Below are 27,567 nucleotides of genomic sequence, written 5' to 3' on the forward strand. Positions count from 1 at the left end.
CGAAAACCCCAGTACCGAGAGCCACGATACGGAAAACCTTCCAGAGACGCCGCCGCCGTGATACGTCTCCGACGTATCGATAATTTCTTATGTTCCATGCCACATTATTGATGATATCTACATGTTTTATACACATTATATGTCGTATTTATGCATTTTCCGGCACTAACCTATTAACGAGATGCCGAAGAGCCGATTGCTTGTTTTCTGCTGTTTTTGGTTTCAGAAATCCTACAAAGGAAATATTCTCGGAATTGGACGAAACCAACGCCCGGGGTCTTATTTTTGCACGAAGCTTCCGGAAGACCGAGGGGAAAGGAAGTGGGGCCACGAGGCGCCGACACAACGGGGCGGCCTGGACCACGGCCGCGCGGCCACGGCGTGTGGGGCCCTTGTGTGGCCCCCGCGTTGCCCTTCCGCCTACTTAAAGCCTTCGTCGCGAAACCCCCGGTACCGAGAGCCACGATACGGAAAACCTTACCGAGACGCCGCCGCCGCCAATCCCATCTCGGGGGATTACGGAGATCGCCTCCGGCACCCTGCCGGAGAGGGGAATCATCTCCCGGAGGACTCTTCACCGCCATGGTCGCCTCCGGAGTGATGAGTGAGTAGTTCACCCCTGGACTATGGGTCCATAGCGAGTAGCTAGATGGTTGTCTTCTCCTCATGTGCTTCATTGTCGGATCTTGTGAGTCTGTCTAACATGATCAAGATCATCTATCTGTAATTCTATATGTTGTGTTTGTCGGGATCCGATGGATAGAGAATACTATGTTATGTTGATTATCAATCTATTACCTCTGTGTTGTTTATGATCTTGCATGCTCTCCGTTATTAGTAGAGGCTCTGGCCAAGTTTTTGCTCTTAACTCCAAGAGGGAGTATTTATGCTCGATAGTGGGTTCATGCCTCCATTAAATGCAGGGACGGTGACGAGAAAGTTCTAAGGTTGTGGATGTCTTGTTGCCACTAGGGATAAAACATTGATGCTATGTCCGAGGATGTAGTTATTGATTACATTACGCACCATACTTAATGCAATTGTCTGTTATTTTGCAACTTAATACTTGGAAGGGGTTCGGATGATAACCTCGAAGGAGGACTTTTAGGCATAGATGCATGTTGGATAGCGGTCTATGTACTTTGTCGTAATGCCCAATTAAATCTCACAATACTCATCATATCATGTATGTGCATTGTCATGCTCTCTTTATTTGTCAATTGCCCGACTGTAATTTGTTCACCCAACATGCTATTTATCTTATGGGAGAGACACCTCTAGTGAGCTGTGGACCCCGGTCCATTCTTTACATACTGAAATACAAATCTACTGCAATACTTGTTCTTTCTTGTTTTCTCGCAAACAATCATCATCCACACTATACATCTAATCCTTTGTTACAGCAAGCCGGTGAGATTGACAACCTCACTGTTTCGTTGGGGCAAAGTACTTTGGTTGTGTTGTGCAGGTTCCACGTTGGCGCCGGAATCCCTGGTGTTGCACCGCATTACATCCCGCCGCCATCAACCTTCGACGTGCTTCTTGGATCCTCCTGGTTCGATAAACCTTGGTTTCTTTCTGAGGGAAAACTTGCCGCTGTACGCATCACACCTTCCTCTTGGGGTTCCCAACGGACGCGTGCTTGTACGCGTATCAAGCTCTTTTTCACGGCGCCGTTGTCGGTGAGATCAAGACACGCTGCAAGGGGAGTCTCCACAATCCAATCTCTTTACATTGTTTTTGTCTTGCTTTATTTTATTTACTAATTTGTTTGCTGCATTATATCAAAACACAAAAAAATTAGTTGCTAGTTTTACTTTATTTACTGTCTTGCACTCTATATCAAAAACACAAAAAAAATAGTTACTTGCATTTGCTTTACTTATTTCAACATGTTTCCTTTTAATTTTACTGTAAAAGATATATCTGTGGGACAAGGGTCTATAATTGGAAGAGATAATATAGAATTTTTTTTCACCCATGTTAGTAAGCATGAAGATCTTAAAGATATACCCCTTGCAAAAGCTGTCCCTACTTATGAAGATGCCTCTATTTGTTTGGTACGCATGATGGAAGCTAGATTTATTAGTCTCAACCCCATGATACAACACATGTTTCTTACACTTTCTGATATGGAGCGGGGAGAGAAGAGAGATTTTGTTCTAAAAGTCTTAGTGCGAGAATTTGCAGATATAGCTAAAGAAGCTAGAAAAGTTTTTAGTAAGCATGAGAGGCTTGGTACAATCACCGATTTTAAAAGAACACTTGAAAAAATGGATATGGATAGAATTAAGTACACTAATAATGTTCATGATGGTGGGAAGATTAAAGCACCAATACCATGTAAGCTCCTAGCAATGCATGAAGCTCTAGATAATAATTATGCTTGGCTTGTTCCTGAAAATTTGTTTGATGAGAGTAGCAAGCCCAAGACTAATGAAAAGGGAGCCGCTGAAACTTATGTATCCAACATACTATGCATGGTTGAGAAAACTCCCAACACCTAAGGTAATGTCGATGCATCATCTCTCGATAATACTTGATATACACTTTCTGCGCCTAGCTGAAAGGCGTTAAAGAAAAGCGCTTATGGGAGACAACCCATGTTTTTACTACAGTATTTTTGTTTTATATTTGAGTCTTGAAAGTTGTTTACTACTGTAGCAACCTCTCCTTATCTTAGTTTTGTGCTTTGTTGTGCCAAGTAAAGTCTTTGATAGTAAGGTTCATACTAGATTTGGATTACTACGCGATAATGCATTTCTTTGCTGTCACGAATTTCGACCTGCCTCTCTGTAGGTAGCTCGGAAAATTAAGCCAATTTACGTGCGTGATCCTCAGATATGTACGCAACTTTCATTCAATTTGGGCATTTTCATTTGAGCAAGTCTGGTGCCTCAATAAAATCCATCTTTACGGACTGTTCTGTTTTGACAGATTCTGCCCACTTATCCCCACTTTCCCCCAAATTTTAGTATAATTTTTTCAATCCCCAATACTCTACCTCTACCTAGTGGATTGATGATGGAGTTTTGTGAGGATTGGGTGACAGTGATTCACCCAATACTCTAGAGTATTATTCTCACTAATTCCCACTGAAACACTACCAAACAAGATCTTAGTGTTCAAAATGCATCGGGGAGATACCCTAAAGCAGTTGTTTGCACTTTTGAAAGTCGTGTCTCGACTGATATTGGTATGTCGCGTTATCCTGGCCCGACCGATTCGTACACGCACCGTACCAATACACCAACACGAGTCAGATGCCAAACCGCAGCCAACGGCGTATCTCCTCTTGGCTTCTTCCCGGGAATTGCGTGGTGGAGACGGATCACGCAACCTTCGTCAATCCGTCATCCGTGCCGTAGCATCACGGGACTCTTCCTCCGTCCCGACTATAAATCCCCAACCCCGTCCCGCCTCCTCTCCACCCATCCAATCCCCATCCAATCGTCCCCCAGAAAAATCTACGAGCGATCGAAGCGAAGGCTCTCTCCTCCTCAAGGTACGCGAGTTTCCGATCGCTCCTCCTTGTTCCGTGATCGTTGTTAATTGAGTAGTGGATCCATCGGAATTATTCAGCTCCGTGTTAGTACTAGTTTCAAATAGATCTGCCGATCTGCGGGCTAAGACGATCTCTAGATATTATGGTTGATCGATTGTTGTTGATTCGGCTCGGTGGTCGGGTTTCGTGAAATCGTCTCTCCATTATGCTTTGGATTATTGCGTAGATCTGCCGATTTGAGATGCGACTGATGCCGGTTCTGTTCATCCGTGTAGGTATAGCTGATAGGTTCCGCTCGATTGATTTTGATTCTTCGTTCTAGGTTTCTGACATACATGATAGAGCTCATGATGTCTACCCTTTTTTATTCCCCATATGCCTGATCTGTGCATGGAAAATTATCTAGCCGTGCCTTGTAGTTGCTTGTAGGATCAGCAATTGTGAAGTTATACTCTGAAAATCATGCGGAATTGACGATATTGTTAGTTGATTCATCCATACTTTTAGCTTTTGTCAGACATACATAAATCTGCTACGACTTGCACCTGCTAAAAGAAGCTTAGCCCTATCCTTTGTTCAACATCCTATTTAAACATTGTTGACTTGCCCAGCTAAAACAAGCTTTGACGTGTTCGATTGTTCAGCTTCCTATTTGGACATTGTTGACTTGCATCTGCTAAAACAAAGCTAGTGGTTTCCGTTTGCTCATCTTCCTATTTAGATTTTTTTTTTTGATTCGTAGTTATGATTTCATATCTGTTGGATAGTTGCCTTCTGGTTCCATGAATTCGTTTATGAACTGGTTATTTCCTGTAGATTTCCTCTTTTACCGTGTGAATTATCCTGGGTCCGGTCTACTTTTTTTATGAATTTGTTTATGAATTCGTTATTTCTTGTAGATATCCCCTTTTACCGTGTGACTTATTCTGGGTCTGGTATACTTTTTACTTGCAGATGCAGATCTTTGTGAAGACCCTCACAGGCAAGACCATCACACTTGAGGTCGAGTCCTCTGATACCATCGACAATGTGAAGGCGAAGATCCAGGACAAGGAGGGCATCCCTCCGGACCAGCAGCGCCTCATCTTTGCTGGCAAGCAGCTCGAGGATGGCCGCACACTTGCTGACTACAACATCCAGAAGGAGTCCACTCTCCACCTGGTGCTCCGCCTCCGCGGTGGCATGCAGATCTTCGTCAAGACCCTCACTGGCAAGACCATCACCCTGGAGGTCGAGTCATCTGACACGATCGACAATGTGAAGGCTAAGATCCAGGACAAGGAGGGCATCCCCCCGGACCAGCAGCGCCTCATCTTCGCTGGCAAGCAGCTCGAGGACGGCCGCACTCTTGCGGACTACAACATCCAGAAGGAGTCCACCCTCCACCTGGTGCTCCGTCTCCGCGGAGGCATGCAGATCTTTGTCAAGACCCTCACTGGCAAGACCATCACCCTGGAGGTCGAGTCGTCTGACACGATCGATAACGTCAAGGCGAAGATCCAGGACAAGGAGGGCATCCCTCCGGACCAGCAGCGCCTCATTTTCGCCGGCAAGCAGCTTGAGGATGGCCGCACTCTGGCAGACTACAACATCCAGAAGGAGTCCACCCTTCACTTGGTGCTCCGTCTCCGTGGTGGCCAGTAATTGCCTGGCCATTGAGTTGCTTCTGTGTCTGGGTTCACAACTAAACAAGTCCGGTGGCCTTCTGTGTCCTGCAGTTGATGTTGGCGTGTCCTGTGTCTGGTGTTTTCTTTGTTGCTACGGTGATGTTGTCTAGTCTTGTGTTTGTCTGTATCTACAAACTTGTGCTGTGCGCTGGTGCAGCAGATTGAATGAATGAATAAGTGAGCCCTCAATTTGCGCAATACCATCTGTGACCTCTCTTGCTGCCATGTAGTATTGCCGTTCTTCATGCTTTTTAAACTGTATTTGCTCTGCTCTGTGTGTTTCTTTTTTGGAGTTTGTTATCTCAGCTTTTGCCCTGCATACTGATCAAAGTATCTAAACCAGATAAGAGAGTGAGATTTTCCGCTCAGATCTTTGAACATCCATGCGACAAGGCTGAGGGGGGAAGATAAGAAACTTACCATGGTGATAAAAAGGTGAAACCTTCATGGGAGATGCCTAGGTTCAGGAATGGGCAATTCAGAGAGCTCCAGTTTGTTGGCTCTAGGCCGGGGCTGAATCAAAATACACGGTTTGTAAGTGCAGTGATGGGCCTCGTTCCGAACTTGAAAACTGTTCTTCTCGTAGAGCATGATAAACCATATGATTATTTTCTCGATGTTCAAGTGTGTTAGTGCAAGTTTATTTGTTGTTTGTTCAGACCATTAACTTGAGAACTTATCAAACTGGAGACCATTAACTTGAGAGCTTATCAAACTGCCTCAACGATGTCCCGATGTCCGGCTTCTCCCGCTTGTCGCGTTGGTGCTCATGCGACGTGAAATGGCAGAATTTTCTGTTTAGTGTTCGCTTGCAAGCTCTACGGTGCTGCCTTGCTGAGGACGCCTGATTGTTCTATGCGTTGCCGGTCCTGGGTAATATGTTTGATGCAGCAAATTGTTGATTTTGGTAAGTGTATCATGAGTAAATTATCCTTATCCTAACATAATCATCTGCATACTCTTTGTTTCAGCGTGAGATGAAACTGATTTTCTCTACATCCGTCCAGAAATGTAGAAGCACCCAGACAGTGCAGCATGAAAGAACTTCCAGATCAATTTTATAAAAAGGAAAAACAGACAGACCTAGCTCAGGTCCAGCGAGTGTTGAGAAGCTTCCGCGTAAACAACTGGTATCAATGCTTGAATGATACCAATTAATCGATGCCAGATATTACGAGCTCATGTGTATTTTGTGCATAGGCCCGCGTCAATCTAATCCGACCGGAGGGAGTACTTCTGTAGCACCAACAATCATGATAATTCAGGTTCTTTTTCGAAACTATTGAAACAAATGAGTCATCATGGCATAAACTTTGAATTCTGAATTCAATCCCAGCTTTGAGAAACAACACTGAGAAATCTATTTAAAAGGAAAATTTAAAAGATACACCACAAAAATGTGGCTTTGCATCTCCCATCCACCTGCTCTGTATTCAGCACCACGGGCGAGTGATAAGATTTCCTGTGAAGCGTGTCAATCCATTCCGGGCATGGCAACACAGGTTGAAGCCATGCTTCACCAAAAAAAGTCAACTGTTACATTTTCTGCTTTTGTTTGCAGAATGTGAAGACAAGCTGCCAATAGGACGAGGAAATAACAAAATGAACTCGCGTTCAACATACAAAAAAAAGGAAATCATTCAGATTTCAGTAAGTGCCACAAATCAAATAACCGCTGCTAAATATTATCTGTGGGGAGGACCAACAGGCCTTGTCTCTAAGTTGGTTGACAATCGTTTCTTGCTCAGCCTTGTCCCTTGGAAAGGTGCCTCCTGCCGGAGAAGGCCTTGGAACCAACGCCTCACAACATTCACATGACTCTTTGTAGTCTTTGATAAGAACCATCTTCAAGTTTGGAGCTCGATCCATGACAGCACGAATAAACAAGGTATGTTGCTCCAGACTGGGCCTAAAGCCAACAAATAGGAGTTCTTTCAATTGCCACTTACCAGAGCTTGTGAACCGAGGCATCTCCCATGAAGGTTTCACTCTGTCACCGAAAGTTTCTATTCGTCCTTCTGTAACATCTTCACAGGGATGTTCGTATACCTGAATGAAGCATAAACACCTATTCATAAAGGGTATGCTAGGGTTTCTACCACTTATTTTTCAAGACAATGAGAGCCTATTCTAAACTGAAGAAACTCTAAAAAGTGACGGATCCAGACTTATTGTGATGGTGTTTTTAATTTAGGAGTTATATTGGAAAAAGGCTAGTACCTGTTGCAGTAAGAAATCGAAAAGGAATGAGTAAAATTACCTCGACATCAAATATCTCAACAGATGGAGCAGCTTCAAGGAGATTCATTGTCCAGAACAGGTCAAATTGAACATAGATGCCATGAATACACAACTTCCTAAGCTTGCTGAATGCATCCCGGAGTTGCTTCCCTTCTGGCTGTATCCAAAGCTGGTAATATACAAGCAAAGAATGACACAGTTTGCATGTATGGAGGGAAATTATGTGCTAACCAGGTTAATAAATTTTCTAATAAATCAGATGCTTCCTGACAATCGTAAACAAAAGCAAATATCTGGATCAAGATATGACAAAGGTAAAACTAGCATGATATTGCACTCCTAGCTCATATACAACTAGTGTTACTTCAACATTCATGGTGATTTTATTCTGAATCATATAGTAGGTAGAAGCACATTCACAATATATGGTGCATAGGAATATGCAAAGTACTTGAAAAAATATGTATCATTTTACCTTTTCCCCTACGAAGTTTAATGTCAGAGTATTTACATTTGTCGTTCCATGCAGTACCTCCGCTAAACTGAAGCCCCTTTGATTAGGAGTTGCCAGATTTAAGAGGTACAATTCCTTAAGAGCTGGGACAGAACCAAAGAGCAAGGGGGCATGGAAATAAAACCAACCCTCCCAAGATAGCCTCTCTAGTTTTGGAAGGCAGAGCACCTCGAGTCTTTGCCAGCAGGGAAAGTAGACTTCGAGAATTCTGAGTTTTGAATCTGGCGCATCTATCCGCCATACCGAACAGTCTCCAGTGTCACAATTATCGATACTAAGGTGCTGCAGTTGGCTGCCGCAGTCAAACAGTAGGTGATGTAAATCCGAGTCAGCAAAGCGCGCATTGACCAGATGGAGCCTCATGAGGCAACATAGCACACTCGGATAGGCGCTAAAAAACCTGTCGACCCTCAGAGCCTGCCTTAGCATATCCTCATTTTCGCAGTCGTTGGCCCCCTTCTCATCAATAATGGCAAAGTGCAGCTCTTTTACCATCTCGCCGTCGATGGCGTCGCTGACTAGCAGCCCAATGTCACGCGAGCGATTTCCTGTCATGTAGAGCTGAAGGGAAAGTCTTGTGATGGTGCGGTCACTGCGGCGGTTACCCAGCAAGCTACTGGTTGATTTAGTTAGAGAGGCCATTGCTCGACCCATGTGCTGAACCTCAATGGGGTTCGGGCATGGGGCAGGCAGGAAATCCCTGACATGGAGGTTGAGCTCAGGGAGCAACCAAGGAAGGTTCCTCCACCGCTTCGACAGCACACTGGTCCTTGCTGCCGCGGCATGGTCGACCCTCCCCAGGATAGACAATAGGATGTCATCAGTCAGCATGGTGAGCCTGTCTACGCCCTGCGCTTCCTGCAAAAGAAGCAGACCATCCATTCACATAGGTGCCAAATATTCAACACGGGCAAGCAATTAGCAAACGAGAAGAAATGAGTTTCTTTAGTTTATAACTGGAATAGAAAAGATAAGTGGTGCAAAGTAATATTATTTTCTTCTGACACTACGGCTCTGTTTGGGAGCAAAGTTTTTTTGAAGTATTTTAGGAATACTTCAGTATCTAAAAATAATAAAGTATTGAATACTTCGGAGCGTTTGGGTCTAACAAATAAGTTGGTTTTAGAAACGGAAGTATCTCCAATCTTTCAGTTTTTTTGACGTATTCTAAACTTCAGCCCCGACCTGTTTTTTCCTAAACGGTGAAACGCGAAAAACGCATCTGCCTCCTCGCACCCTCTTCGTCTACGGCTAACTACGGCGATGTCTTCCTCATCCATGAAGAAAGGAAGCTCAGCACAAGGAAAAGAAGGTTGGTCTGGTCTATTCTTGTGGGAATATATGGCATGATTTTTTCCAACTTGATTGCGCCATCGCTGCACCGGCGTGGAGATGGGGGAACCGAGGCGGGCAGTGACGCTGGGCATGCCACTGCAGGAAAAAGCAGGCCGATTGGCCTTGCTGCGCTACCTTGCCGTAGGCGCCTGCGCGGAGGGAGTAGGCGAGCGGCACGGCTGGGCGGCCATGCAGATCGAGGACATGAATTAGTGTAGATTTATTCCGATCGGTTCGTCGACATGGTGGCTTCCAACTCTTGGTAGATGCGTGTTTAATTCTCCTCTCGCTGAAACCGATTCTAGTATATAGTAGTGTGGACAGGAGCATGGAGGCAAGCCGCCTGACATGCTATCCTGATAACTGCTGCGGCAGTGCGGCTGATCACCTGCTAGCTGCAATTTATCATGGCCTTGTGCAGGTGCATGTGATTATTAACTAACAATGTTGCTTAGGCTAACAGGAAACATGCACCTATCGTTTCTAGTTTTATGCATTCAACCAGCTGCCTGATGCCTTATATTCCTCTATGACTTACCGATTGTCCTACACCGATTGAATTTTGTTGTAGTAGTAGATGGTGTTCACAGATGCCAACATTCATTTGTCATTCTACGTAGCTAGGTAACATTAAATTGAAATGTTATAGAAATCTACTATTTAACTTAGTAGTTGTGTGAACGGGTGGTACATAGTGAGGCTATACTATTTATGATCTTGCAGAGTGTGTATCAGAAATATTTATGTTCGCAATGTGAAGTCATATTGTCTCAATATATATAATGACTAATGTTAAATACACTTATTGCAGAAAAAAAGAGAGCATCATGGACTTTAGGCCAAACATCTTTTCTAGTATTTATGATGAAGGAGTATGACGATGCGGGAAAGTTCCGCGGCCAAAATGGGTGGACTAAAGAAGGATGGAATGCTATGACACAACTATGCACTCGCATGAGTCAAAATGATCTTGCATGCAACGGAACAACGAGTCAAAGGTACAGTAAAATAGCCATCTCCCAAATACCTTGAAGTATTGCCCAAAACTGAGAAATACTGTGGTATCAAGAAACTGAAGTATTCTTTATCGATGCACTGAAATACTTCAGTTTTGTAATACTACAGTTTTAGAAATACTTTGTTACCAAACTAAGCCTACACTTCTCAGAGGGCGCAACACAAGTGGTAACCAGTTAAGTTTCCACTTGTTTACGAGAACCAATAAGGCAGAGTCCGTTCGGATTGGACAATCTAATCCTCGCGTGAACTACTGGACCAGGACATTGTTCGACCACCTTACGTGCAGCCGAACTGCACACGTGCGAAAGAGCACATGATTTCTTTGTTCTGTACGCACCTCTCTCTCCCCCATGTGGAGCTCCCTAGCGGCGATGGCGAGGGCGTGGTGGCTGTGTACAGCCAGCAGAAGCGGTTTCCAAGGCTAGGAAGGGCTCGCTCCGCCGGCGATTCGTCGCAGTCGAACCCCTGTCCGGCGGCCGGGGAGAAGGGGACGCAGATGGTTTTGATGCAGAGAGAAGCGACGGGTTAACATAACAGTTATCAGATGGGCTGGGCTCCCCTTATGGTCCAAGACCCACGACGACGCAAACGGGCCCGAAGCTCCCTAAAAAGCGGGACGTGGAGCTGCCATTTACCACCGCGCGGTTGAAACATGCCTCCGCACCCAAACCTAAGCTCGACGCATAATGACCGGGTAGTCTTTAGGCCATCTCCAACCGGGCGACCCATTCCGCACCCGCGCGTCTGGATGGGTCGAAACGGACAAAATCGCGGCCCAACGCGCGGACCCATCCCTAAAACGGATGGCCGCGGCGTTCGGGACGACCCAAACCCGGCCCAAATCTTGGACGAGTTTGCGTGGCCGCGGACGCGAAAGGTTGGTCGCTCGCGTCCTCCCTTGTCCGCCCCTGGCCCGCCTGTCTGCCTCCCAAAACACAAGCCCGTCGCACACATCTCCCCACCGATCCGCCGCCACCCATGGACCGGCGATTTGGGAGCGCGTCGACGCCGGCCATCGTCGTCGAGACGCCGGCAAGCGGGGCGGAAGCATAGGTCGAGGTCCCGCGCTGCTTTCGCCGCGTCGTAGCGGAGTCGGAGGACGCGCCGCCGGCGCTGTTGTCCTCTCACCGTCGCGACACCTCCCGCCGTTCGCAGCCTACGCCGTTTCCGCCGGAGGTGAGCTCTCCCCGCACCGTGTTTCCGGACCGCACGTCGTCCGAGACGGCCATGCCTGCGAGGTCCCTACGAAGCATTTGGATCGCCTCCGCTGCGAGGAGTTCGTTCAAATGCTCGAACTAAAATGTGTCCCTTTTCGGATCATGGTGGACAGCGACGATGAATACTACTTCAAGAACTTCATCGACACGTCGTCGAAGAGGAGTCCGACGACGAATTTTTCACGGATGCTTGCGCTGCTCATCCACGAGCACATTGTCTCGCAAATCCCCGTGCACCGGGGGTCCTTGCCGGGCGCGCGGCCGCCTTGGACCGCAAAAGAGAACGCGGCCACGACCAGCTCTACAACGACTACTTCAAACCCAATCCATTGTTCGTGCCGTCCTTGTTTCGCCGTCGTTTTCGGATGACCAGGCCGCTGTTCCGCCGGATAATGGATGGCGTCAAGATCTACGACGACTACTTCTGTGCGAAAGTGGATGCAATTGGCAAGGTAGGCCTCTCTTCGTACCAGAAATGCACGGCAACGATTAGGATGCTCGCATATGGCGTTGCCGGTGATTTCGTAGATGAGTACACGCGCATGAGTGAGTCAACCGGCTTGGAATCGATGTACGGGTTCTGCGAGAGCGGTGATCGGTTCGTTCGGAGAACAGTACCTCCGGCAACCTAATGCGGAGGACACAGCTCGTCCGTTGTCGATCAACGCTTCCGGGGGTTTTCCTGGGATGCTTGGCAGCATAGACCGCATGCATCGGGAGTGGAAGAACTGCCCCTTTGGTTGGCGGGGGCATACGGCGGCCATTCCGAGGGATGCACGGTCATTCTTGAAGCTGTTGCTTCCCATGACACATGGATTTGGCACTCATTCTTCGGAATGGCTGGCTCGCACAATGACATCAATGTGCTGCAGCGCTCTCCGGTGTTTGATAGGCTAGCGTACGGTCAGTCCCTGATGTGGATTTTGAGATCAATGGCCACCACTACACGAAGGGGTACTACCTTGCTGATGGTATCTATCCACCTTGAGCTACACTCGTGAAGACAATTCGAAACCACAACTCAGAGCAGGAGGCAAGGTTTGCCAAAGAGCAGGAGGCAGCCCGGAAAGATGCCGAGCGGGCGTTTGGCATCCTCCAAGCTCGTTGGGCTATCGTCAGACACCCTGCCAGAGCCTGGGATGTGCAAACTCTGTGGGAGGTGATGACCGCTTGTGTAATCATGCATAACATGATTGTTGAGGTAGAGCGGGATGATTCACTCTTTGATAATGACTGGGAAGGCCAAGGAGAGTTGGTTACTCCTCATCAAGGTGCTCCGACATCATTGCGGTGACCCAACATACCACTGCATGTTGTAGTATACAAGTCGTTGATATGATCTTTGTGAAGGGACTTCTTCACAAATTGCCATATCCCTCAGAGTGGTACAACAGAAACATTGCAGGTCATAACACTCCATACTTTATTACAAACATTGTCTTAACAAGTTGGTATTCTCACATGTCCTATGAGAACACCCTAAGATACTACTTAAGTACGATTACAACTTATAACCATATATAAAAGAGAGCTCAACAACTTATTTAGGTAAGTTCTACGTTGCTCGGCTCTATGATGCTAGGGTATGTCACTACTCCTCCACCTCCGTGTCATCCGATCCATAGACTATCCCATAGTCTACGCCTTCCACTCCGCCGGTAAGATCGGGTTCTTCGTAGACCAGTCTCGTAGCTTCCTTCCGGTGCTCCATCGTTGATGGCCTCCACTTCCGGATCACGGTCTAGCAAGGGTGTCGAAAGAAAGTGAGTACGGAGGTACTCAGCAAGTTCTAAAAGAGTAAAAAGGTGTTTGATGCACTAGCTACGACCATTGATCGAGAAATCGCCGGTCAATGCATGTTTTGCAATCATTTCTTCAAAAGGTTGCTTTTATTATGAAAACTATGCCCGTCGGTCTTCACGAGGTTGACTAGAACTTCGTGGAGTTCCTTTCCTGCCGCGTTCGCAGCTTCCCTTCCCGGAACAAGGAGTGACAGCCACAATTTGATACACTCTGCAGAGGTGCGTTACTTTTCCCTCAAGAGATTCCACCCCTTTTGCCATCCGCAGGGACTTGCCCCCGTTCACACTTCCTTTGGTGTGAGGCCAGGTATGAAAATCCAAGCCCACACCGCCTTCTCCGCGACTGCAAACCCACCCTTTTGTCCGATCGTACACCCCCAGTAGACTTCTCCCGATAATACGGCTTTACTCACGGTGTACTCCGAACAATCCTTCATAGATCGTAGAGCCATCATCACTAATGGATGGGGATTTAAAAGGCTATCCCAACCTACGGCAGTGCCTCCAACACCCCGCCAGCTCTACCAATCCGTTGGCGTGCAAAAGGGAAAAGATACGGCTGGCTTCCCCAGAGCCATTATAGATCTCATGGTCAACACGGTTTGTACGGCGCGAGAATCACTGGACGGCATTGGTAATTAATCCTAGGGTGATATAACCCATTGCAATGGAACCTCCACCATATCAACACATACCATGGTTCCATTGCCAGCCACATAGTCATATTCATAGTTGGAAAGTAACATTTCATTTGCGATGCAGGGAGTGATAAGTATATAGCTTTGCATTAAAGTAATAGAAAATACTCAAGTTGGTATGAGCAAGGGTGAACCCGCTCTGTGGACTGCGAGATAGTGCGGTTCAATGCAGTTGATGGAACCTGGACCTCGGGTTCAGTAAGAAGCATCATTGTCCAGTAAAGACAATGTTATAAAATCCAAATAATGCAATCATGGATGTATTATTTTATGTTGGATCCCTTTACCCCGCTGAGTTATAGCAATTTAGGGTTGCGTTTAAGATTTATGTCTTCGACAGTAATTTACAATTGATTTAAAAGTATTAATCATTGTAATTCATACAAAGTACAACAATTCAAAGTAAAACTATTTTACTTGATGATTTCCTTAGTCATTCCAAAAATAATTTGAAATTATAGAGTTACTTCTATAGTTTTTGGAATAAAAAGGAATATAGTATTTTTCTTGGAAAAATACCCTTTTCAATAGAAATGACTTGGAATATTAGAATTTCATTTTGAAATGTTTGAAAATAAGTATTTGAACTTATTTTAGATTTTTCCTTGAACTTTTAAATACAAGGAAATAATAATTTAAAATTCCAAGTTATTCTTTAAATTCTGAAAATTCATAATTTTGAATTTGTTTCATAAATTCCATTTCATATTTTATTCTTGTTAAGGTTTATTTTTCTTTCATTAATCCATTTTTTAATGATTTTTAGAGTTGTATTTGATTTATTAAAATTTGGTAAAGTTCTGGTCTTTTATTAATTGTTAAAAGACAAAAATGCCCTCGGCCCCTATTGGGCCCGGCCCATTTACCTAAAGCCCGGGGACAGCCCAATAAGGCTTGTCCCTTATGGGTCGGTGGCGCCGAACGGCCCACCTCACTCACTCACTCGGCCCTCTCATGCTCTTCGTCCCTAACCCTAGTCTCCTGCGACGCCCGTGGCGATGGCGTCGCCGCCATGGCCGCCGCCTCGCTCCGGCCAGCTCCGAGCTTCCCCGCCGTAGCCACCTACCGAACTAGAACCGCCGCGTGCAGATCTATCGATCTGTCCGCGTGGTTTCTCCGATTTCTTCCTCTTCTGGCGAATCGCCTCCGCTTTGGATTCACTGGAGAATCGCCTTGGCGATTTGGTGGTCTCCGGCGACTCTTGCCCTCGCCGTCGACGTGCGCGCTCCTGAGACCGACTCGGCGCGGATGCTGCTCGCGATGCACTGTGCCGTCGTCTCCGTGCCGTGCTGCTATGGTGGTGTTCGTGCTCGTCGGCGTAACGCCGGCGCCTACCCCGGCTTTGCAGCTGCTATGGCCGCGCGAGCACTCGCCTCGCCATGCCATAGTCTCCGCCACCGGGCGCATGTAAGTGTGTGCTCGCTTCCCCTCCTTCTCCTTTCCATGACTGAGCTCCTCCCAAGCTACTGTGCTTCTTCCTCCTCTTTTTCTACTGTTCTCTGATGATCCTATGATCATACAGATCCCTGCAATTGTTACCTAAGCTACCTGTGCTTCTATTTTCTGTAAATTATGGCCAATCTACCAATTTCTGGTACTGGCCAGTTTTGCTTTGCTTGCTATCCCTGCCATTTGTTGTTTGTCTGCTGCTCCTAGCATGCTCTGGTATTGCTATGCTACGCTGTACTTGCTTACAAGCTTGCTATGCTATGCTGTTCATGCTTATGAGCTTGCTATGCTTACGGCAATCCACACTTGCTTGTCTAGGTGTGCTGTCTTGTGCATCGGTGACACTTGTGAGTGCCGGTGGTGCCGGTGAGGTGCTTACTGTGCTTCTGTGTAAGCTATTGATCCATTGGATCAATCATTGCTTGTTGGCTAGTTTATCCGTGTGGCTTGACTTGATTCAATTGATCCATTTGATCAATGAAATGTCGATGATCTGATGATTGATTAATTCCGTGGCTAAGTGAATCCTTTTCCTTGGTGATGCCGATGCTCAAGCATCACTATGCTACTGCTTACATGTGCTATTGCTTGCTCTAGCTTACTTGGACTAGATCCGGTGGCTATGATGCAGCGATTGGTGCTTGTGTTGCCCTACAGTGTGCTACTGTCAATAACTAGTATGAATTTGTTACATATTCATGCTTGAATAAACTGATTCTTGATGAACTGCTTATGCAGTGATGATTTAAATGACTTGCTTGTTTTTCAATTTGCTGTTCATGATTATATATCAAGCAAATGAATCTGAATCCACTCTGGATAATGATGTCTTATATTTGGCTTTACTTTAAATGGTGCTAAGGGTGATGTGACCTCAGTAGCCTTGCTACTGATTGGTTGCTCACCTATTTAATTGGATCTTGTGGCTACTCAACCTTTGCTTGCATATTTGGGGATCATACTAGATATGAATGCCAATATGCTTGCTCGATGAAATCTAGGGTTTACTCGATGGTTATATGCTTAGGATTTTCTACGTGTGGTCCGTATTAGTCTGCTAATCATTGCAACACATCTATCGGTGTCTGTCTCGTGCATATGATCTTGCTAGTGTGTGCATCTGTGCATGATTACTAGCTTTGTGTACAAGATCTGTATCTAGATGATTTCCATTTTTAGTGGCTTTTAGACTGGCAGTAATCCTTGGTGAAAACCAAGTGATGATCTACCCACTTGAGCATCTGCTCAATCCCATGATTATGTCATGCATATATTATGGATCAAATCCCTTGGATTTGTCCAGGAACTTGGTATACCTTGTTCCAGCTCCTAGAATGAAATATTTTGTTGTTGCAGGCTTGTGGTTTGTGCAAAGCCCTTCACCTCCAGTCTTGGTTGATATCCTAGGTCACCATGATTTCTGATGGCTGAGGTTTTGTGTGTGTTTGTGTTGTTCTTAAGCAAGAACTGGATGAACTATGTGTTGCTCTAACTTCACCCTTACCTGGTGAATCTTATCTGGTCGACTGTGCACTGGTTCTAGGGTTTGTAATCCTTTTATATCATCTCTACTTTTACTCTGGCCATGCCACACAAGGCCTGGTTACTTTGTGACTCATCCCTTGCATTGCCTTGTTGTTGCTTGGTTAGCAACAGCCTTCATATGTGGAAACTTGAGCCCCTTGTGGCTGCTCGGTTTTGGTCCGCTCTGGTCTTATCTTGTGCTTGTCCGAGAATTTGGACAAGCACAAGTGTGCAGTGATAGTTTTACTGTCCAAACTGAATTTCAGTGATTTGTGTTAACTGTCCAATCTGAAATTGCTAGCACTATATTCTGGCTAGTACTTGTTATTTGTTTTGCAGGTTTGAAGGTGAATATGACCAGAAGATCATCCTCAAGACACTTAGTTTAGGTTTAGTTTAGAATTAAACTTGTAATTTTCCTTTTCTTTTATTCTGTTCATTATATCTCAATTCTTGTATCAAGAATATTGTAAAGACTTTGTAATTGTGTTGTATATCAATAAAGCTCAAGTTTTTGGTTTATGAGCTTTTGTATTATGTAATGTGTATATTCTTGATTAAATATTGTATTTGATATTCACTTTGAAATTCAAAATGATTTGAATTTGTATCTTGTGTTTGAATTTTAAATTCATTGTTTATATTGTGTGATGTTTATATTTAAATGTTTAACACTTATCAAATGCAAACATTCCCCAAAGTAACAAGTTACAAAAGAGATCATGTCGAAATTTCCCTAACTCACATTGCCTAACCCTAGATGCAAAATGAGAGGAAACCTCGATCCCTCTTAGGTTTAGTTGCAATAAGGCGCGAAAATTTCCCCCGTTTTGCGATGAAATGCACATCCCATTTCTAAATCTACCCTTCGTTGTTCCTATGTTCTGGGTTATTACAGCCTCTACCCCTTAACAGAAACTTCGTCCCGAAGTTAAGATTGGTACCTGAACATCTCGGGGTACGACTTCCTCAATTCTTCTTCCGTCTCCCAAGTTGCTTCTCGCTCAGGATGATGTTGCCATTGAACTTTGCAATATTTGATTGCTCTGTTTCTTAACTTCTTCCATTGTACTTCTAAGATCTTTTCCGGTCTTTCCACATAAGTTAGGTCAGATTGAAATTCTATTTCTTCATATGTGATGGGATCATCCGGTGCCTTCAAACACTTCCTGAGTTGTGAAACATGAAACACATTATGAACTTGACTTAATTGTGCCGGTAATTCCAACTCAAAAGCTGTTCCTCGATTCTGACTGAGTATCTTAAATGGTCTTATATATCGAGGACTTAACTTTCCTTTCACTCCGAACCTCTTAAGTCCTTTCATTGGGCTAACCTTTAAATATACCATATCTCCCACTTTCGGTTCCCAATCTCTTCTCTTTAAGTCGGCGTAACTCTTCTGACGACTCTGAGCTATTTTGAGTCTATCCCGGATCACCTCGATGACTTCTTGTCTTTCCTTGATGTAGTCCGGTGTAAATTCCTTGTTTTCCCGGTCTCAAACCAACAAATTGGTGATCGACACTTTCTTCCGTACAATGCTTCGTACGGTGCCATCTGTATGCTACTCTGATAACTATTGTTATATGAGAACTCCGCTAAAGGTAAATGGTCCTCCCATGAACCTCCAAAGTTCAGAGCACATGCTCTAAGCATATCTTCAAGTATCTGATTGGTTCTTTCGGTTTGTCCTCCGGTTTGTGGATGATATGCTGTACTGAAATCTAACTTGGATCCCAAAGCTTCTTGGAGTTGTTTCCAAAACGCTGATGTGAAAATTGAACCTCTATCTGAGACTATTTTCTTGGGTACTCCATGTTTACTCACAATCTCCTTCACATATATATCCACAAGCTTTTCTGCAGTATCCTTTGTATTTACGGCGACGAAATGAGCACTCTTGGTAAGCCTGTCCACTATTACCCATATCATATCCTTCTTCTTATTAGTCATAGGTAGACCAGTAACAAAATCCATCCCGATTTCATCCCATTTCCATTCCGGTATCTCTAGTGGTTTGAGTAATCCCGCAGGACTCTGATGTTCTGCCTTCACTCGTTGACATGTATGACATTCTGATACGTCTCCAACGTATCTATAATTTCTGATGTTCCATGCTTGTTTCATGACAATACCAACATGTTTTGTTCACACTTTATATCATTTTATGCGTTTTTCGGAACTAACCTATTGACGAGATGCCGAAAGGCCGATTCTGTTGTTTTCTGCTGTTTTTGGTTTCAGAAATCCTAGTAAAGAAATATTTTCGGAATCGGACGAAATCAAGACCGAAGGCCTTATAATTCCCGGAAGCTTCCGGAACACCGGAGGAAAGTCAGAGGGGTGCCAGGGGGGCCCCAAACCACATGGCGGCGCGGCCCAAGGGGGGGGGCCCCCCCCTATGGTGGCACCACCTCGTGGCCCCTCCGACTCCGATTCTTCGCCTATTTAAGCCGTCGTGACCTAAAACTTCGATAACTCTTGACGAAACTCCAGAAAGACTCCAGGGGCGCCGCCACATCGCGAAACTCCAATTCGGGGGATAGAACTCTCTGCTCCGGCACCCTGCCGGGACGGGGAATTGCCCCCGGAGCCATCTCCACCGCCGTCTTCACCGCCATCTTCACCGCCATCGCTGCCTCCATGATGAGGAGGGAGTAATCCACCCCCGGGGCTGAGGGCTCCGCTGTAGCTATGTGGTTCATCTCTCTCTCTATGTGATCTAGTTGAATATCACCTATGTGCTACTCTAGTGATGTTATTAAAGTAGTTTATTCCTCCTGCACGGCGTAATGGTGACAGTGTGTGCATCCGTGTTAGTACTTGGCGTAGGCTATGATTGTAATCTCTTGTGGATTATGAAGTTAACTATTGCTATGATAGTATTGATATGATCTATGCCTCCTTCATGGTATGATGGTGACAGTGTGCATGCTATGTTAGTTCTTGGTGTAATTGTGTTGATCTATCTTACACTCTAAGGTTATTTAAATATGAACATTGAATATTGTGGAGCTTGTTAACTCCGACATTGAGGGTTCGTGTAATCCTACACAATTAGTAGTGTTCATCATCCAACAAGAGGGTGTAGAGTAGTCCTATTATGTGATCATTGATGAGAGTGTCCACTAGTGAAAGCAGGATCCCTAGGCCTTGCTTCCAAGCATCGAATCTCCGTTTGTTTACTGTTTTGTTGCATGTTTACTCGCTGCCATATTTTATTCAGATTGCTATTACCACTCATATACATCCATACTACTTGTATTTCACTATCTCTTCGCCGAACTAGTGCGCCTATACATCTGACAAGTGTATTAGGTGTGTTGGGGACACAAGAGACTTCTTGCTTTGTGGTTGCAGGGTTGCATGAGAGGGATATCTTTGACCTCTTCCTCCCTGAGTTCGATAAACCTTGGGTGATTCACTTAAGGGAAACTTGCTGCTGTTCTACAAACCTCTGCTCTTGGAGGCCCAACACTATCTACAAGAATAGAAGCTCCCGTAGACATCAAGCACTTTTCTGGCGCCGTTGCCGGGGAGGTAAGGTAAAAGGTATTCACATCCTCCGACTACTAAGCTATTTCCTAGCACTATTGCCGGTGTGTGAGTGCTCGAAGCTATTTCCTTTAGATCCTGCAATTGCATCTTTTTGTTTCTTGTTTTTATTTTCACTAGTTAGGCATAATGGAAAACAACAAAAAATTTGGTGAGCTTTTTAATCTTTTTCCTGATTTAGAATTGTTTGGTGCGAACATTAAAAAACCAATGGAACCTTATTTGCATGCTAGTAGCGATGTTATTAGTATGAATGCAATTACTGCTAATGCTATGGAGAAGTCTAAGCTTGGGGAAGCTAGTTTTTGTGATCTTTTTAGCTTCCCATCTTTAGGGGAGAAAATTTGCTCCGATAATACTTTATCTCCCATATGCGATAACTCTAATGATGCTTGTGATATTTTAAATGCACCTACTGAAAGTACTCCATATAAAATACCTATGAAAATTATTGAACGTGTTATGGATAACCGCTATGAAGGGGATGGAGCTGTGCATCCTGGAGATCATTTACTTGTTTTTGCATGAATTATGCGGGTTATTCAAGTGTGCAGGTATCTCTATGGATGAAGTGAAGAATAAATTATTCTCTATGTCGTTGTCCGGTAAAGCGGCGCATTGGCATAAACTGTCTGAAGGATGAGCATTCTCTTGATTGGAAGGATATTGTGCCTCTATTTTATTCTAAATTCTATCCTCCAAGTGAAATTCACAAAGACCGAAACCGAATATATAATTTACGGCCTCATGATGGAGAGAGTATTGCCCAAGCATGGGAGAGATTGAAGTCTTTAATGCTCAAATGCCCCAATCATGAGCTTCCAGGTAATATCATCATTGATAATTTCTATGCAAGACTTTCTTTTCAAGATAAGACCTTGCTTGGATACTACTTGTTCTGGATCATTCACGCGCAACAAAGAAGAGTTTAAAAGGGACCTTCTTGATCGGATTAAGGAGAACGCTGAAGATTGGGAGAACGACAAAGGTAAAGAGTCGAGTATAAATTATGATTATGAATGCATTGAAACTTTTATGGATACCGATAAATTTCGAAATATGAGTGCTACTTATGGTCTTGACTCTCAAGTTGCTGCAAATCTTTATAAAGCCTTTGCTTCTCATTTTGAATTGCCTAAAAAGAATTTTGATAAGTATCATGAACCTTTTAAAGAGGCTTGCATGAAGAATGAAATTGTTGTTAATTATTGTAATGAGCATGCTCAAACTCCTAAGAATGTTATTTCCTATAAGCATGTTAATTTTTGTGGAATACATAGACCTTGTGGAATTAATCAAATCAAAGATGAATATTGTATCCATCATGCTAATGAAAAAACTAGAAAGTGGTTTAGGGCTCTAGATGATCTTGGTAAAAAAGTTTGTGCCCTCTATCCTTTTATTTGTGAAGTTTGCCATGAAGTGGGTCATTTTAATTTTCAATGCCCCTCCAATGATAATTTGAACCCAATGAGTGCTGCAAATTTGTATTGTGATGATGAAATTACTCCTAATCATCATGATGAACTTACTTTATTTTTGGGGTGTGAAGAACTGTCGAGAAAAATCTTTTTGTTACATATGAGTGATCTTGATATTGATGATGTCCTGCATGGGTGTTTTTCTTATTGCATTGATAATAGCCATACAAATACTTACATACAAAATATTTTAGAAGATGACACCTTGCCAAAATATGATAGGACCGTTGTGTGTTTTCAACTAATTAATGAAAAGGAGGGATCCTCCCAAGTTTCTTCTATTGTTTCTGAAAGTAAATCAGGTTATGCGGACAAGCCACCCTTCAAGCCTCTTCCTCCTAAAGAAGGGAACGAGGAGAAGGAAGAGAAGAAGAAGAAGAAGGGAACGAAAAAGAAGAAGAAGAAGAAGGAGAATAAAAAGAAAGAGGTAACGGCGTATCCCCGCGTGAATGAGATAACGCTAGGTAACCGTAAGTATGTTGCTCCTAATGATTATTATGATAATGAATCTGAATACGATGATCTTCCTATGCCCTTTACATACATTAGTGATCATGATTTGAATGAGCACACTATTTTTGATATTGCAAATCTCCGGGAAACTAATTCTGAAAATGATGATGATAATAATTGCCATAGTGTCAGTTGCTATCCATGCTTCCTCCCATAATGATATAGAAAGCTCTAAGCTTGGGGAAGAGGTGTTTGAAAATCCTTTTGCTACTGATCATTATGTGTTTGATACATCTCCTTCTAATAACAATGATGGTGTGGACACAGATAAACCGACTGTGAAAGATAACTATTCTATTGATGACACTGTGCCTCCGATCTTTGATGATTATTATAAAGAATGCTATGATATAGGTTATAACTATCCTTATGAAACTTGTCATAGTCATGATTGGATTACCAAAAACAATTCCCTTAATATGCAACTTGTTTACCATGTTCAAATTCTTGACAATAATCTTGCTCCAATTACTATTAATGAGAATAACTTTTCTTATGCCAAATTTAATGATACTTCTATGCATATGAACCATGATAAGAATGTTTTAAGTGATGGGTATATTGTGGATTTCATCAATGATGCTACTGAAAGTTATTATGAGAGAGGGAAATATGGTTATATGCATCTTAATAATATTAAGTTTCCCCTCTTTATGTCGAGAATCTTGAAGTTACTCGTGTTTTATCCTCTTATGCTTGTCACTTTGTTCTTCATGAATTCATTTGTGTACAAGATTCCTCTTCATAGGAAGCATGTTAGACTTAAATTTGTTTTGAATTTGCCTCTTGAAGCTCTCTTTTGCTTCGAATACTATTTCCTGCGAGTGCATCATTAAAGCTGCTGAGCCCATCTTAATGGCTATAAAGAAAGAACTTCTTGGGAGATAACCCATGTGTTATTTTGCTACAGTACTTTGTTTTATATTTGTGTCTTGGAAGTTGTTTACTACTGTAGCAACCTCTCCTTATCTTAGTTTTGTGTTTTGTTGTGCCAAGTGAAGTCTTTAATAGTAAAGTAAATACTAGATTTGAATTACTGCGCAGAAATAGATTTCTTTGCTGTCACGAATCTGGGTCTAATTCTCTGTAGGTAACTCAGAAAATTAAGCCAATTTACGTGAGTGATCCTCAGATATGTACGCAACTTTCATTCAATTTGGGCATTTTCATTTGAGCAAGTCTGGTGCCCTAATAAAATCCATCTTTACGGACTGTTCTGTTTTGACAGATTCTGCCTTTTATTTCGCATTGCCTCTTTTGCTATGTTGGATGAATTTCTTTGATCCATTAATGTCCAGTAGCTTTATGCAATGTCCAGAAGTGTTAAGAATGATTGTGTCACCTCTGAACATGTTAATTTTTATTGTGCACTAACCCTCTAATGAGTTGTTTCGAGTTTGGTGTGGAGGAAGTTTTCAAGGATCAAGAGAGGAGTATGATACAATATGATCAAGGAGAGTGAAAGCTCTAAGCTTGGGGATGCCCCGGTGGTTCACCCCTGCATATTCTAAGAAGACTCAAGCGTCTAAGCTTGGGGATGCCCAAGGCATCCCCTTCTTCATCGACAACATTATCGGGTTCCTCCCCTGAAACTATATTTTTATTCCGTCACATCTTATGCACTTTGCTTGGAGCGTCTCGTATGTTTCTTGTTTTTGTTTTTGTTTGAATAAATGCTTGTGTGGGAGAGAGACACGCTCCGCTGGTTCGTATGAACACATGTGTTCTTAGCTTTTAATTTTCATGGCGAAGGATGAAACTGCATCGTTAATTGTTATATGGTTGGAAACGAAAAATGCTACATGTAGTAACTGGTATGATGTCTTGAATAACTTGATACTTGGCAATTTTTGTGCTCATGTTTAAGCTCTTGCATCATATACTTTGCACCTATTAGTGAAGAAATACATAGAGCTTGCTAAAATTTGGTTTGCATAATTGGTCTCTCTAAGGTCTAGATAATTTCTAGTATTGAGTTTTGAACAACAAGGAAGATGGTGTAGAGTCTTATAATGTTTACAATATGTCTTTTATGTGAGTTTTGCTGCACCGTTCATCCTTGTGTTTGTTTCAAAATAACCTTGCTAGCCTAAGCCTTGTATCGAGAGGGAATACTTCTCATGCATCCAAAATCCTTGAGCCAACCACTATGCCATTTGTGTCCACCATACCTACCCACTACATGGTATTTCTCCGCCATTCCAAAGTAAATTGCTTGAGTGCTACCTTTAAAATTCCATCATTCACCTTTGCAATATATAGCTCATGGGACAAATAGCTTAAAAACTATTGTGGTATTGAATATGTACTTATGCACTTTATCTCTTATTAAGTTGCTTGTTGTGCGATAACCATGCTTACGGGGACGCCATCAACTATTCTTTGTTGAATATCATGTGAGTTGCTATGCATGTCCGTCTTGTCCGAAGTAAGAGAGATCTACCACCTTAATGGTTGGAGCATACATATTGTTAGAGAAGAACATTGGGCCGCTAACTAAAGCCATGATTCATGGTGGAAGTTTCAGTTTTGGACATATATCCTCAATCTCATATGAGAATAATAATTGTTGCCACATGCTTATGCATTAAAGAGGAGTCCATTATCTGTTGTCCATGTTGTCCCTGTATGGATGTCTAAGTTGAGAATAATCAAAAGCGAGAAATCCAAAATGCGAGCTTTCTCCTTAGACCTTTGTACGGGCGGCATGGAGGTACCCCATTGTGACACTTGGTTAAAACATGTGTATTGTGATGATCCGGTAGTCCAAGCTAATTAGGACAAGGTGCGGGCACTATTAGTATACTATGCATGAGACTTGCAACTTGTAAGATATAATTTACATAACTCATATGCTTTATTACTACCGTTGACAAAATTGTTTCATGTTTTCAAAATAAAAGCTCTAGCACAAATATAGCAATCGATGCTTTCCTCTTTGAAGGACCTTTCTTTTACTTTTATGTTGAGTCGGTTCACCTATTTCTCTCCACCTCAAGAAGCAAACACTTGTGTTAAGCGTGCATTGATTCTTACATACTTGCTTATTGCACTTGTTATATTGCTTTGCATTGACAACTATCCATGAGATATACATGTTACAAGTTGAAAGCAACTTGCTGAAACTTTATCTTCCATTGTGTTGCTTCAATGTCTTTACTTTGAATTTATTGCTTTATGAGTAACTCTTATGCAAGACTTATTGATACTTGTCTTGAAAGTACTATTCATGAAAAGTCTTTGCTATATGATTCAATTGTTTACTCATTGCATTAATATTGTTTTGAATCGCTGCATTCATCTCATATGCTTTACAATAGTATGATTAAGATTATGTTGGTAGCATGTCACCTCGAAATTATCTTTTATCGTTTACCTACTCGAGGACGAGTAGGAACTAAGCTTAGGGATGCTGATACGTCTCCAACGTATCTATAATTTCTGATGTTCCATGCTTGTTTTATGACAATACCAACATGTTTTGTTCACACTTTATATCATTTTTATGCGTTTTTCGGAACTAACCTATTGACGAGATGCTCGAAAGGCCGATTCTGTGTTTTCTGCTGTTTTTGGTTTCAGAAATCCTAGTAAAGAAATATTTTCGGAATCGGACGAAATCAAGACCGAAGGCCTTATAATTCCCGGAAGCTTCCGGAACACCGGAGAAGAGTCAGAGGGGTGCCAGGGGGGCCCCACACCACATGGCGGCGCGGCCCAAGGGGGGGCGCGCCCCCCTATGGTGGCACCACCCCGTGGCCCCTCCGACTCCGATTCTTCGCCTATTTAAGCCGTCGTGACCTAAAACTTCGATAACTCTTGACGAAACTCCAGAAAGACTCCAGGGGCGCCGCCACATCGCGAAACTCCAATTCGGGGGACATAACTCTCTGCTCCGGCACCCTGCCGGGACGGGGAATTGCCCCCGGAGCCATCTCCACCGCCGTCTTCACCGCCATCTTCACCGCCATCGCTGCCTCCATGATGAGGAGGGAGTAATCCACCCCTGGGGCTGAGGGCTCCGCTGTAGCTATGTGGTTCATGTCTCTCTCTATGTGATCTAGTTGAATATCACCTATGTGCTACTCTAGTGATGTTATTAAAGTAGTTTATTCCTCCTGCACGGTGTAATGGTGACAGTGTGTGCATCCGTGTTAGTACTTGGCGTAGGCTATGATTGTAATCTCTTGTGGATTATGAAGTTAACTATTGCTATGATAGTATTGATATGATCTATGCCTCCTTCATGGTATGATGGTGACAGTGTGCATGCTATGTTAGTTCTTGGTGTAATTGTGTTGATCTATCTTACACTCTAAGGTTATTTAAATATGAACATTGAATATTGTGGAGCTTGTTAACTCCGGCATTGAGGGTTCGTGTAATCCTACACAATTAGTAGTGTTCATCATCCAACAAGAGGGTGTAGAGTAGTCCTATTATGTGATCATTGATGAGAGTGTCCACTAGTGAAAGCAGGATCCCTAGGCCTTGCTTCCAAGCATCGAATCTCCGTTTGTTTACTGTTTTGTTGCATGTTTACTCGCTGCCATATTTTATTCAGATTGCTATTACCACTCATATACATCCATACTACTTGTATTTCACTATCTCTTCGCCGAACTAGTGCACCTATACATCCGACAAGTGTATTAGGTGTGTTGGGGACACAAGAGACTTCTTGCTTTGTGGTTGCAGGGGTTGCATGAGAGGGATATCTTTGACCTCTTCCTCCCTGAGTTCGATAAACCTTGGGTGATTCACTTAAGGGAAACTTGCTGCTATTCTACAAACCTCTGCTCTTGGAGGCCCAACACTGTCTACAAGAATAGAAGCTCCCGTAGACATCACATTCCGAGACATATTGTGCTATTTCTCTTTTCATGTTGTTCCACCAGAACATCTCCTTCAAATCCATATACATCTTAGTACTTCCTGGATGTATGGAATCAGGGGTTTCATGTGCTTCTTTTAATATGATTGACTTCACTTCTGGATCATCCGGTACACATATCCTCTTCTGGAAGTATAGTGAATCAAAAT

The 27,567-nt window shown here is 43.4% G+C and overlaps 2 protein-coding genes across 2 annotated transcripts; one reads left to right on the forward strand and one right to left on the reverse strand.

Annotated features, from left to right (window-relative positions):
* The first annotated feature begins 4,422 nt into the window (after nt 1-4,422).
* Nucleotides 4,423-5,370, forward strand: LOC124655047 (polyubiquitin 11). The gene has a single exon (XM_047194015.1). The coding sequence runs from the start codon at nt 4,460-4,462 to the stop codon at nt 5,147-5,149; it is 690 nt and encodes a 229-aa protein (XP_047049971.1). The 5' UTR covers nt 4,423-4,459; the 3' UTR covers nt 5,150-5,370.
* Nucleotides 5,371-6,765: 1,395 nt separating this feature from the next.
* On the reverse strand, nt 6,766-10,691 carry LOC124651316. The gene is made up of 4 exons (XM_047190413.1): nt 10,620-10,691; nt 7,889-8,785; nt 7,433-7,582; nt 6,766-7,221 (listed from the first exon to the last, which is right to left on the reverse strand). Exons 1-4 carry the CDS (start codon nt 10,632-10,634, stop codon nt 6,820-6,822), a joined length of 1,464 nt encoding a protein of 487 aa, XP_047046369.1. The 5' UTR covers nt 10,635-10,691; the 3' UTR covers nt 6,766-6,819.
* Between the last annotated feature and the right edge of the window lie 16,876 nt (nt 10,692-27,567).

Source organism: Lolium rigidum, chromosome 5 (genome assembly GCF_022539505.1).
Source record: "Lolium rigidum isolate FL_2022 chromosome 5, APGP_CSIRO_Lrig_0.1, whole genome shotgun sequence".
Classification (NCBI taxonomy): Eukaryota; Viridiplantae; Streptophyta; class Magnoliopsida; order Poales; family Poaceae; genus Lolium; species Lolium rigidum.